Genomic DNA, 14733 nt, shown 5'->3' with positions numbered 1-14733 from the left:
ACCATAATGCCCCTTACACATTATGCCAACCTTTATTAATGCCCTTCTTACACATAATGCCCCTTACAAATATGTTGCACATTATTAATGCCCTTATACACATGGCACACATAATGCCTGTTACACATGTTGCACATTATTAATGCCCTTATACACATGACACACATAATGCCCATTACACATATGTTGCACATTAGTAATGCCCTTATACACATGACACACACAATGCCCATTACACATATGTTGCACATTATTAATACCCTTATACACATGACACACAATACCCATTACACATATGTTGCACATTATTAATGCCCTTATACACATGACACACATAATGCCTGTTACACATATGTCGCACATTATTAATGCATTTATACATGACAAACATAATGCCCCTTAAACGTATGCCAAACACTATTGCACAACCAACCGACCCACAGACAGCACTCGCACAGCCGCTAACACTGTGAACACAGAATATAGGAATGCTGCATATCATTTTAATCAGCAGAAGCTGCTGATGCCCCTAGGCATTCCAAATGCCCTAGGCAATTGCCTAGTTTGCCTATGCCTAAGGCCGGCTCTGGGAGGGCCACTCAGACTGGCTACTGGGGACGCATACGGCCCCCTGGCCTGAGGTTCCCCACCCCTGGTTTAAACCATATAGTGATTATTCACATCTAGATTACCTGGTGCAATGTGAATGCATTACTGGAATAAAATGAACAGTTTCATTAATGAAAAGAAACCTTGTTGGCAGTAGGATTTTTTTTCTATTTTCAAATCAGTCATCTTATTGTCTTCTAAAATTCCCATTCCAATAGAGGTTAAATTCTCCCATCATGTTCCCCTGCTAACTACTGTATTTCATCTTTGTTCCTGAGTGCCTATATCTTCAATATGAGCAGTGTGTGTCCTTGTGCGCTTTTTATAAATCGCTTAGGTACTACAAGAAGTCGCTCATTTAGCAGATATGCTGCCTTCTCTCCAGACTCCTTAGGATCCAGGGTGTCCAGGTCACACACTAACCCAGTCACACACTAACAGCACCGTGTGCTAAGCTGCTGTCTACGCAACATGGCGTCGGCTGTCCCTGCTACTGAGTTTCCTCTGCAGCCGGAACTCTCTGCGTGACCACACCAGATATGAGAGAATACAGCTCAGTGGAGTTCCGGCTTTAGGGGGAAACTCAGCAGCAGGGAGAGCAGATGCCGAGTGCAGAGAGCCGTGTAGCACACAGCACTATTAGTTGTGACCCGCCACTTGGAGGCCACTGCACGGCTGCTTACTTCTCTTTATCTGGCAGAGGGTAAGATGCTGACACTCATAGGTATAGCACGGAGGATGGGGCTACAATAAAAAAGCAGTGTTAGAAATTACAAAGGGGCATGCCCCCCCCCCCCCTCGAATCTGCCTATGTTCCACATTCAATCAAAACTAAGCAACCAGTTACAACACCAATTTAATTCTGCACATCTACCATAAGCTTTAATTTGGTATTGCTCAGTCAATGGCATCACAGAAATATGTCATTCATAAAAGTAAGCCATTTCAGAGCAGTACGTAGTCTTTTTGGTGCCCTGCTATTTGAACCTACTGTATGGCCTATTGCATTTCTGTCAAACACCCTACTTATTGAGCTGTTTGATCCTGCAAAATAACTTTGAGATTTCTAATTATATAAAGCTACTTGAATTTTGTAAAAAAAAAAAAAATCAGCATTGCAACTGAGCAGATATATGTAGTATGCAGTCATTGAATAGAGTTCCTGACTGTAATTATTGTTAAGAAAGGAAAGGATGTCACTGGAGTGGTGCACTAAGTAGAAAGAAAAACTAAACACTTAAAAAGTAACTTTTAATGAGAATAGCTGATAAAATGTTGCGAAATATAGACTAAAATAAAACATGTAAGACACAGACAGTGTGGTTAAAAGGATACCAAATCCTCGCACAGTGTTCCCCACTGATCAGCCGTCCTCTTATGTTTATTAATTCTCCTAGTTTAAATTGGTGCGCGTTTGTTTATATATATATACACAGATTTAATTTTATCACAAGTCTCACAAGTGCAATGTGTACACGGGAATCTCAGTCATAGATTTCTGTATATAATTGCGACAATGCAGTTACAAATGTGTGTGGTAGGTGTTTCACATATGCAGAGCAGGGAATACAGCTCGGAGCCAGAGGTACAAGGCAACGTGAACGTATTTCTCTGACGCTGGCAGGGTTCAGATTTAGGCAGTCCAATCCAAACGCTGGCTATTATGTCAGCGCTGGGGTTCCCGGCTATCTGCTGAGACCCGCCGCTACTGCTTGTCGAGGGGGTGTCTGGAGCGTACCGGACTGTCAAATGCTGACGCTGCCGGTCAGACACTGCCCTGTCAGGAGCTGCGATGAGTGGCGCCACCACACCGCTTCTAGAGCTCCACAGACTCACTGGAGAGTGACGTCCGTTCAAAGGTTCGCACCAATTAAGCTAGACATATACGAAATACATTTCAAGAGGGGAAGGGAGGCAGGGGGTTTACACTGCGGATGCAGTCGGTCTGCGTACGCTTCGCAGTTAAGCTTCGTAGGACCAACCTGACATAGGTACGGAAGCCTACTTATACCAATTCATTCATGCATATTCATTGGGGCATGTCTGTGGGCGTGTGGTAATTGGATACGCCCATAAGTTAATGGTATGGAGATAAGCGCTATATCACATATATGTATATTGGGTTCACTCTCGGATGGTATATGGTGACAACAGACGTGTGATTTTATCATATGTAAGGAGCTATGGTTCTAATGCACACGGAGTAGGTCTTCTGTGAGATCGTGGGGTATGGGGACAAATGGATCCCTTTATACGGCTAAGTGCTACTCCCTAACGCTTTATAGCTAGTATAGATAAAGCACTATTACTGCCTGGTCTCGGGGGGAATAGTATTGTGCAAGCAGTGTATAAATACGCTGTTCGTGGTGAAGAAGTGGATGGGACATACACTTTGCGGTTTTGAATTGTTCCCTTCATGCGATATCGTATCGTGTGTATGGAATATAAGTCAATGGGTTATTTTCCCTATAATACATATAAAGAGATGTTGATACTGTTGTTTTGTGGAACAATTTCTAGCCTAATGCTAGTGTTTATTCATTATCAAAAGCGTGTGAATGATTATAGTAAGTTCGAAGGGAAAAATCCGTCGGGAGGAGAATTCCCCTGTCCATATTCAATGCATGCTTAATGGTCCCCATAGTCGACACGAGGCCTCATCAATAGTTCGTTAAGATGTTAGATCTCACTAAATTGCCCAAGTCACCTGAGTGACATGTATGTCGGCATATGGAGATTAGAGAGAGCCCGTGGACCATGAAGTATGAAAAATGCGCAACAGCGCATGCGTACAGGATGACTTTACTCAAAGGTGATATGCGGGACAGATTATACGAGTTCTTATACATTGTGCAAAGTATAATATATTGGTGGTGGTCTGGGATTTTGAAACCCTTCCTACAGTGTGTATGGAACAGAAGCTCGCTGGTATTGACAATCTTTTAATCAAAAAGAATGTATATTAATTACATTGATATTAGTTGAGCGGTAAAGAGGTGCTGAAGAGTGCAGTAAGTTTCATGTGAAACAGGTATCCTATCAGGGAAGTTTAATGCTGTTATTCCGATGAGGCCATGATCCTGATATGACTTAGGTTACCTAAGTCATATCAGGATCATGGCCTCATCGGAATAACAGCATTAAACTTCCCTGATAGGATACCTGTTTCACATGAAACTTACTGCACTCTTCAGCACCTCTTTACCGCTCAACTAATATCAATGTAATTAATATACATTCTTTTTGATTAAAAGATTGTCAATACCAGCGAGCTTCTGTTCCATACACACTGTAGGAAGGGTTTCAAAATCCCAGACCACCACCAATATATTATACTTTGCACAATGTATAAGAACTCGTATAATCTGTCCCGCATATCACCTTTGAGTAAAGTCATCCTGTACGCATGCGCTGTTGCGCATTTTTCATACTTCATGGTCCACGGGCTCTCTCTAATCTCCATATGCCGACATACATGTCACTCAGGTGACTTGGGCAATTTAGTGAGATCTAACATCTTAACGAACTATTGATGAGGCCTCGTGTCGACTATGGGGACCATTAAGCATGCATTGAATATGGACAGGGGAATTCTCCTCCCGACGGATTTTTCCCTTCGAACTTACTATAATCATTCACACGCTTTTGATAATGAATAAACACTAGCATTAGGCTAGAAATTGTTCCACAAAACAACAGTATCAACATCTCTTTATATGTATTATAGGGAAAATAACCCATTGACTTATATTCCATACACACGATACGATATCGCATGAAGGGAACAATTCAAAACCGCAAAGTGTATGTCCCATCCACTTCTTCACCACGAACAGCGTATTTATACACTGCTTGCACAATACTATTCCCCCCGAGACCAGGCAGTAATAGTGCTTTATCTATACTAGCTATAAAGCGTTAGGGAGTAGCACTTAGCCGTATAAAGGGATCCATTTGTCCCCATACCCCACGATCTCACAGAAGACCTACTCCGTGTGCATTAGAACCATAGCTCCTTACATATGATAAAATCACACGTCTGTTGTCACCATATACCATCCGAGAGTGAACCCAATATACATATATGTGATATAGCGCTTATCTCCATACCATTAACTTATGGGCGTATCCAATTACCACACGCCCACAGACATGCCCCAATGAATATGCATGAATGAATTGGTATAAGTAGGCTTCCGTACCTATGTCAGGTTGGTCCTACGAAGCTTAACTGCGAAGCGTACGCAGACCGACTGCATCCGCAGTGTAAACCCCCTGCCTCCCTTCCCCTCTTGAAATGTATTTCGTATATGTCTAGCTTAATTGGTGCGAACCTTTGAACGGACGTCACTCTCCAGTGAGTCTGTGGAGCTCTAGAAGCGGTGTGGTGGCGCCACTCATCGCAGCTCCTGACAGGGCAGTGTCTGACCGGCAGCGTCAGCATTTGACAGTCCGGTACGCTCCAGACACCCCCTCGACAAGCAGTAGCGGCGGGTCTCAGCAGATAGCCGGGAACCCCAGCGCTGACATAATAGCCAGCGTTTGGATTGGACTGCCTAAATCTGAACCCTGCCAGCGTCAGAGAAATACGTTCACGTTGCCTTGTACCTCTGGCTCCGAGCTGTATTCCCTGCTCTGCATATGTGAAACACCTACCACACACATTTGTAACTGCATTGTCGCAATTATATACAGAAATCTATGACTGAGATTCCCGTGTACACATTGCACTTGTGAGACTTGTGATAAAATTAAATCTGTGTATATATATATAAACAAACGCGCACCAATTTAAACTAGGAGAATTAATAAACATAAGAGGACGGCTGATCAGTGGGGAACACTGTGCGAGGATTTGGTATCCTTTTAACCACACTGTCTGTGTCTTACATGTTTTATTTTAGTCTATATTTCGCAACATTTTATCAGCTATTCTCATTAAAAGTTACTTTTTAAGTGTTTAGTTTTTCTTTCTACTTAGTGCACCACTCCAGTGACATCCTTTCCTTTCTTAACAATAATTGTCTCTATCAGTGTCCTGTGGTAGCACCCCCTACATATACTTGTTACTATTCAGGAACGAGTTCCAGTAATAAATCAGTTATGTAATAGGGGTTCCCGTACATTTATAAAAATTCACTTGTCTTGTGCGACTGGCGCATAAAAACCCTTTTTCTTGTTCCTGACTGTAATGCCACAGGTGGTGGGTTCGAATACCATTGCCTTAAAATATAATAAGGGGCTTTTAAGTTGCTTTCATAACATTTTATGGTTATTAACAAGGTATGGGTGGAGGTAGGATTTAGGGGTTGTCAGGAGATGGCTTCAAAAATGGGAGGGAAGCTACTGTTCAAAGTAATTAAAATACAATTGCTGTCAACAGCATCTGCCCTGTGGCATTATGTGTAGTTACATAATCTGCATCACCCTAGTTACGTCTTTGGCCCTTATACTATTAAAATATAAGTAAAGGCCAATGGCATACACAGATATAACATACAGATGTAGCCACACTCATCATTACTGCATCAATCACCATGTGCAACTCCTGTGGCGATCGGCAAGATGCCAATGCCATACACACGTATGTCTAATTCAGTCCTGCGGCTCATACAAACACACTGAGCTGCGATATCCCAGTGTGGTTATTATGTGCTGCTGGTGCGAATTTGGCGCTCCTGGCACAAACAAGCGGTGTCAATCCGGCAACGATGAGCGCGGCAACATCTGTAGCTGTTTATTAGGAAAGAAAAGCACCAGGTCAATTAAGTGCCGTTTTACCAAATGTATTTAATTTTTTATTTTAGTAATGTTTTCTCATAGTGTGTGTTACCTCATCTAACTGCTCTAGTTAATACTATGTACATTGCCCACCTTATCACTGGTTATGTTTAAATTGACAAAATTAGAAGTACCCAAACAATGATGTTGAAAGAGTGAAGTATGCCATACAGACTCTTTATTTTTGTTAATAAATTCAGTACCCCACCTATGCAGGTAAAATGAAATCAGAAAGCAGTGGTGTTCAGGTGCCTCTGATGGCTGTACACTCATTTGAAGCATTCATAGACTGAAATACAAATATTGATGATAAAGCTCATGAGTGGACATCACCTGGAGGGAAGGCCACATTGTTGTCTATAGAGATTTGCTTTATCAAGGATTTTATTCATTTGACAAAAATTCTGGATGGGTCAAAAACTGAGCATCTTTAGAACTTGTTTACTTAATGCATTCAGGTTCCAGCATCCCCAGATCGCATACTCTTGGGAGGAGAAGGACCAATAGCTCCATGCGCTGCTGATGAACTTTCTCCAACCATCACATGATGATGACTTGCACGATGAATCCCGTTCTATGCCTTCAAGTCCCTGCACCTAAAGCAGCAACAGGCATAAAAAGAGACTCAGAATGTTTCAATGTATCTAATTTGCACAGAGGAAAATCTTATTTTATCCATGCTAGATACTGTATATGTGATACAAAAGTGTAATAGCAACAGGATCAGTTATATCAAACCCTGTCCTATTTTCTATACATGGTGTAGCAGAAGCATGTTTAAGAACCTGCTGCAAAACATATCTGACATTCCATATGCTGATCATGTACTCATAAAAAATACAGATTATTTTATAATTAGTGTCATTGGTGAGGGACTTTGTACATTACGCCTCACCGAACACTACTTCCCAGAAATAGACTGCTGATAAAAATTTATTACAACAAAAAAAATGGCTGCCTCATTGTGTGTGTAAGCAAAAGGTACACATTATACTGCAAGGCAAAATATTGTGACTCAAGCTCAAGAAAAGTATTCAGATCTATTACGCATTGTTTTGAATATGAAAATGACAATAGAGAAATATAATCCATTCTTGTTGAAGTGTTGCAGTAACTGTCACTGTGTTGTTCCATAGAAAGGCAATACAAATATTCAGAGGCAAATCTATACTCATATAGCAGGTGAAACTGCTCTCATGATTTAGAGCCTTACTTTTCTATTTAGGCAAAGGGAACCATGCACCTAAAGCTTCTAAAAATGAAGAGGTGATGTTGGCCATAGCAACCAATTAGATTACAGTATGTTTATCATTTCTCTATTGCATTTAACAAAAAAGGTTGACAAAATCAGATTGGTTGTTATGGTCAACAAAATAGCTCTTTTCATTTATATAAGCTTTACTAAACTTACCCCCTAGAGCAGGCATGTCCAAACTATGGCCCTCCAGCTGTTGCGATTTTGCTAAGCAATTTTGCTTAAGCTAAAAAAGGTCGGGTAATGGTTCAGAATGATAGATTGTGGTCAGTATCCTGAAACTACAAGTCCCATCATGCCTTGCCACAGCTTTTGCTATTAGGGAATGCTAAAACTATGGCAAGGCATGCTGGGGTGTGTGGTTTCAAACAGCTGGAGGGCCACAGTTTAGACATGCCTTCCCTAGAGTGTCAGCTCAGTGGGTGCAATACACAAAACATGTTTATGTACTGTCTGTATATAATAATATGTAAAAATGAAATGTTGTATGTTTGCTGCGCATGCACATCCAAATCTTTGATCGATCCATTTGATATTTGGGATAAAAAATAGTTTAGAGGCCAGTTTAGAACACACACACTACAAAAAATACATGTATTACACTACCACAAATTATGTCCAGCTCACACACCACTTATAAAGCTATAAGTGGTGTGTGAGCTGCTCCCCTCTGCATAGCACCAAACAATCCAGTTAACACTCTCAATATTTCAAGGTTAGGACTAATCATGGCCTATTGACGGGTGTGGTACAGGGGTCCGACAGTCATTAGGCGACGTCGAGATCCCAACTGGCTGGACCCAGACAGCATGGTGAGCGCAACTAAGCCCCTTGCGGGTTCGCTGTGCTCGCCAGGCTGCGGGCACGGTGGCTCGCTACGCTACGCTAGCCACCTATTCTATTCTCCCTCTATGGGGGTCGTGGACCCCCACGAGGGAAAATAGCCGACGTCTATTGTGTCTGTATACCAGTGTCCTCCAGCTGCCTCTGTTCCTGCACACCTCAGCTCTTTATGATAGTTATCGGCATGGTATTGGTCTTCTAATACCATGTGCTAACCAGCTCACAGTGATTGTTTACTTGTTACGAGCATCTCAGAGCACATACTTTTTCTTTGCTGTAAAAACCTTTTACACTCCATGAAGCGCCCCCTCTCTGCTTTATGTTGATAGTGTATGTATGTATATATATATATAAGGCTGGATTGAAAATAATACCTCCATGCTTAGAGGTTTTTTATTTGTGAACGCATTTGAACACCTTTTTTGTACATGATAACTCAACTAAGTTTATCCTGTATGTAATGCACTATTCACTTTTCAACTTAGTCCTGATCCCTTTCCACGCATGTACGCCAAAGCTTGATGAGTCGGGCAAACCCGTTGGAGAAGAAAGCTGGTGGATGTTGTCGACAACAGGACCGGACAGCATCTTTCAACTCGTGATCAGAGTTGAAATGTTGACCCTTAAAGTGCTCTTTCATCTTTGACAACAAGGTGAAAGCTACAGTTAGGTCCTGGTGTCGACAACTGCCTCCTGCCTTGCACTTACACCTGCTACACTACTACCCTTTTATCTATAGGTTTTTATTCATGGTCCACATATTGAAGTCTTACACTTCCCCTAGACAGCAAACCTATAATTAAGCATGCAGATCTAATGCTTGAAGGCATAATGATAGCTATCCAGCGGAAACTTTAGTATCTTAAACTCTTTGCAAGTACATAAGCCCTTGTGTGCTGAAAGCTAGTAACACTAGTCTAAAGCTAGCCATACATCAGAACGACCACAATCCGAGGTCACCATTTCCCTTGAACTCTCCGGCAGCTTCCCAGATACACAATAGATCTTATGTGTGTAATTTCAAATAAGATCTATCCAGGGGCATAATTAGAATTGTGTGGGCCCCATAGCAAAATGTTGAAAGGGCCCCCCACCACTGTCAATAAAATGCCCCTTAGGGGGGGGAGAAGAAAAGAGTAAGGGGAGTGATAGACAAAGAGGGTGACGTGGAAAGAGAGAGAGAAAAAAGTAGAGTGAGAATGAGAGTGAGAGAAGAGTGGTCAGGGAGAAAAAGAGGGAATGAGAGAGAGGAGCAAGAGAATGGGTGGAGGAGTAAGAAAGGTGTGCTATCAGGAGTGAGAGAAAACAGATGGATATACAGGAGGGGGATGTAGATGGAAGGATAGAGAACCATATAAGGGGACAAAATGAAGGATGGACTGGGGGCATAAACAATGGAAGGAGGGGCTTAGATGGAAGGACAGAGCACCATATGGCGGGACAGACTGACAAACAGATGGCTGGGTAGTGCTCACCATTACGTGTCTGTAGTCCAACAGCCAGGGAGCAGCTCCTTACAGCAGCAGCAGGCCCTCTTCCCTATCCCCACCACCACCTCATAGCAGCTCCGGGCAGCAGCAGTGGTCCTCTGTTCCACCCCGGGCCCGTCACAGAGCAACTCCTGGCTAGAGCAGCAGTGTGTCCCCTCCTTCACCGTCGCTACGGAGTGATTACTGAGTGACAGTGGCTCCTCCCTCCCCCGTCCCTCCCCCAGCTACTTCCACTCCCTCGCACCACACAGAGCAGCTCCTGGCTACAGCAGGTCTCCTCCCCATCTGCTATAGAGCGGATCCATACAGCGGCAGGGGCTCCTCTTCCCCCTCCCTTCACCAGCGCCTTCAAGGAAGCATCTCCACCCTTCCTCCCATGTTCAGTCACTACAAACCAGCAGAGGCACTTCTATTTTAAAGGAACAGTAAAATAACAGGGTACAGGGGATTGCTTGCAGGACTTTGGGCCACATCCCCAGGCCCCATAGCAGTTGCATCCCCTGCACCCTCTCCAGATACGCTACTAGATCTATAGTAATATCTGCAACTCCCAGCATACTCATCCTTCAGTTCATGTGTGTAGTACATAAGATTATATGATTCATCTCACGACCGTAATCGTACCAAAACACCTCTCAATTTGTACAAAAACACACACACAATGCATCGTACGAGCTGTCAAAATCATGCATTGGGGCCTGAAATGGTTCTGATGTATGGCTACCTTAACTTCTGTGAAGGAGAATTTGATACATAGGTATTAAGTGTCAGTTGCTGATCTCAATGAGGACCTCTGTGTCACTCAATATTAGCCAGAAATAAACAAATTAATTTTTTTTTATAGAGAGCGCATATGACACATTATTAAACAGAATATAAAGATTATTTAAATATCATATTACAAAAAAATTACATTAAATTCAAAAATTAAATTCAATACAATAAAATGATGTTGCTTAAAATATAGGCCTAATCTCACTTAAATGAATTTCAGCTGTCAGATTCCTTTAGGAAAAGGCTTGGTGTTTCCAGGGCCCTTATTCTGATCGGTGCGGCCGGATAAGAATATGCGGCCAAGACCGTGCGTGCGAAACCCCGCCTTCCATACGGATCGCCAACTCCGTCCGTACGCGGTAAGAAGCTGGCCGAACGGACCACACGTGTATTTTTCACGGAATACGCCTCCTCCATCTCAGGGAACCTCCCCCATCATTCGATGGTCGCAGATTGCAGGACCGAGTGCTCCACCAGCTCCCGCAACCTCAGACCACACAGACATTTTTCCGTGCAAAAGCAGGGATCTGGGCGGGCAGCTGACATCGATGTCATATGTCCGCCCCCTACACGTGCGTCACGGCCGCATTACCATACGTACGCCCAGCGTTTGCATGGGAACGCCCATGAAACGCGGGGCGTATGCATATGGTAATGAGCCCAAATAGCCCTTCACGCCCCTCTCCACCCCCTGTTCGGAGTGTTCACATTTCATGCGGGATTTGGACGTACGCCCCGCTCGCACATGCGCAGAGACGCCTCTGCACATGCGCAGACACAAAACATCGGCGGCACAAACGCACGCGGATATTTCCGCACCGATCAGAATAAGGGCCCAGGTTCTAATGCAAAGTTCCACTTTAGGAGAGTAGAAATGTGTACTTGATATGTAATACACACGACTCTGCTGGACAGAAATTATTTTTGGCTGGCTTGGTATTGATAAGACGATGACACTGAGTGAATATGAAATTTGCCAATATGATTTTATCAAGATAGCAGGTTCCCAGTAATAGCTCCAGAGCACTTCTCCTCAGTGTGTTTATAGGAGATATGCTGTATGGAGGGCTAGAACTAGGTGTCCCTATAGAGCAGGGCTGGGCAACACCGGCCCTCCAGATGTTGATGAACTACACATTCCAGCATGCCTTGCATCAGTTTGAGCATGGCCACATAGCAAAACTAATGCAAAGCATCCTGGGATGTGTAGTTCATCAACATCTGGAGGGCTGGTGTTGCCCAGCCCTGCTATAGCGTAATGTTCGTGGGCACCACAGTCCCTAGGATCCCAACTATCTACTCTCCCACAGTGAAAAACTAATTGGTACTCTGCATTAGAACTGGGCAAAACCAAGCCTTTTCCTAAAGGAATGTGATTCACTTCTAATTGTGAGACAGATTTGAAAACCTGGGCTAACATAAAATTAACAAAATCTGGTGGCCATCCCACTGTTTTTTAGTAATATTATTTTCATTAAGTTGAGATTAGGCCTATATTTTAAGCAATATAATTTTATTGTATGGAATTTAATGTAATTTTATTTGTAATGTGATATAAATAAACTGTATATTGTGTTTAAATAATGATAGTGTATAGTGATTCAACTATACACCTTGACAAAGGGGTGTATGTATACCCAGCACTCCACCTTCTGTATAATTTTCTAATGGCCTGAGCCCCTCCACACTGTCAAACTTTCTAGTGCCCAATCAAATGAATAAATAAGTATGTGTGTGTCTGTTTATATCTATGGGGGAAATTTACTAACAATCATACGGGTATGAATGTGGTATATGGTCATTAGGTTGAGACATATGGGAAATTTACTAAAGGAAATTTGTAAAAAATAGGTGTATTTGTATCCAGAAATACACTTATTTTTGACATTTACTATCCCAAAAATACGGCAATTCGTATTCGTATTGATAGCACATCAATACGACTACGAATTGCCGTATTTTCGGGATAGTAAATGTCAAAAATAAGTGTATTTCTGGATACAAATACACCTATTTTTTTACAAATTTCCTTTAGTAAATTTCCCCCATTAGGTCTACATGCATTGGGACGATCACTGAAGGAGGTCAACAGGGCTTATGTCAACACATGAAATATACCAACATGGCTAAGGTCAACAGGGTTGGAAGGTCGACAAAAGCATTAGGTTGACAATGGCAAGGTTGACATGAGTTTTTCTTGTTTTTTTTGCATCATGTACAGGCAGGCAGTATTTCATGCCCTACCATCCACTAGGGCGTGGAGGGAGAATAGAATAGTGGGCCGGTGCTCGGCATGCAAGGGGACGCAATACACTCTAACGGTGCCCATTTAGGAGTGGCACTGCAGTGGCTGTCAGGATGGCAGTTTTCAATACTAGGCCCAAAAGAGCACATAATACAGGGCGCCTGCGAAATCGGCCGCAAATCGCATGCAAAAATCGGATGCGATTTTCCGCGTTTTCCGGCCGATTTGCATGCTGTTCCATCATTGCACACCTTGCACACCCCCGATTTCCATCGTAGTGCATCGCATCGCATGCAATATAGCGGCATGCGATGCATGCCATGCGATGCATGTGGGTGCTTACAATGTTAAATGGAGTTGATTTTAGATAGTGTGGAGAGCGCAGCGAGCCACCGTGCCCGAAGCATGGCGAGCGGACGCGGAATACATGTAAAGTAATCCGCGTCCCCTCGCGGGGCACGCTGCGCTCACCACGCTTCGGGCTCGGTGCTCGCTGCACTCGCCACACTATCTAAAATCAACTCCATGCCGATGTGGATAGTGGGGGTATGAAAAGGTTGGAGGACACGTACCGCCGCGCCACGCTTCGAGTTGGCGTTGATAGTGGGGGTGGTGTTGACAATGGGGGTGCATTTAACATTGCGAATCGCATCGCATGCCACTTGCTGGCATGCAATGCTATGCGATATTTAATTGTACAATATGGTGCATTTTCCTGAAAATCGCATCGCATACCATCGAATACCATCGCATATGTTATGCCATGGTATGCGATGGGCACCGTGCTAGGAAACAAGTACCTGGGGGTGTGCAAGGATGGAATAGCATGCAAATCGGCAGGAAATGGCCGAAAATCTGCAAAAAATCGGCCGATTTTCTCCTGCATGCCCCTGTCATTTTTCGAAGAATTTTGTACCACCAAATGTTTTGCATGAGCAAAACATGGAACGTGCTGGAATTTGCCCAGATGTAATGCCCGTACAATATTGCTGGTGTCAGAAATCACAAAATCCCCAGGAGTGTCTAAGTGGGGTAAGCTATTGTGCGATGATGTCCTACAGTTTCTCTCACCATGCTTTGGGCTCGGTGCCTGGTAGGACATGAAATAACGCATGTCGGCTCAATTTTTTTTTAAACCCGATGTCGACCTTTTCACTGTCGACCTAGCCTATGTTGACCTAATGCTTGTGTCCATCTAATGACCCTGTTAACCTAACCCCATGTTGACTTTCAAACATGTTGACTGTCATGCATGTCAACCTTCAATGGTCGACCTAATGCATGTCGACCTTCCTCTTGTTGACCTAGTGACTGTGTACCCTTCATCATCCTTGCAAAGGACTGTTGGACAGTCAATTGCTTATTTCTAATCATACATTAGTCTTCTAAAGCGATTAGCAAACATAAATGTACCATTAGAACACTGGAGTGATGGTTGCTGGATATGGACCTCTGTACACCTTTGTAAATATTACTTTAAAACCAGACAGCTAGTATAGTTATGTACCACATTAAAATAATAGAGTGTATTTCTGATTAATTTAATGTTATCTTCATTGAAAAAAAAAAACAAACATGCTTTTCTTTAATGTGACCCCAAATCTTTGAGCTTTAGTAAGTGTGTGTGTGTGTATATATGTATGTATATATATATATAAACATGACTACATGATTTTATAAGTATACAGCTTATAAACCATCTTTCATTATATATAACTATTATAAAAGATGGTTTA

The 14733-nt window shown here is 42.8% G+C and overlaps 1 protein-coding gene across 4 annotated transcripts in view; it reads left to right on the top strand.

Annotated features, from left to right (window-relative positions):
* Positions 1-14733, top strand: part of NFIC (nuclear factor I C) — a 170277-nt gene that overhangs the window by 133552 nt on the left and 21992 nt on the right. For 3 of the 4 annotated variants that reach the window (XM_083179245.1, XM_083179247.1, XM_083179244.1), the window contains one exon: positions 6849-8162. The exons of the other annotated variant lie outside the window; for it this stretch is intronic. In XM_083179245.1, coding sequence (XP_083035371.1) covers positions 6849-6938 — 90 coding nt within the window. In that variant the 3' untranslated portion in view covers positions 6939-8162. Of the gene's footprint in view, positions 1-6848; positions 8163-14733 lie in introns of those variants that run through there. 4 annotated transcript variants of the gene reach the window in all.

This window comes from Crinia signifera, chromosome 1 (genome assembly GCF_055691185.1).
Source record: "Crinia signifera chromosome 1, ASM5569118v1, whole genome shotgun sequence".
Lineage (NCBI taxonomy): Eukaryota > Metazoa > Chordata > Amphibia > Anura > Myobatrachidae > Crinia > Crinia signifera.
The sequence above is the reverse complement of the archived record's forward strand: the minus strand, read 5'-3'. Positions and strand labels throughout refer to the sequence as shown.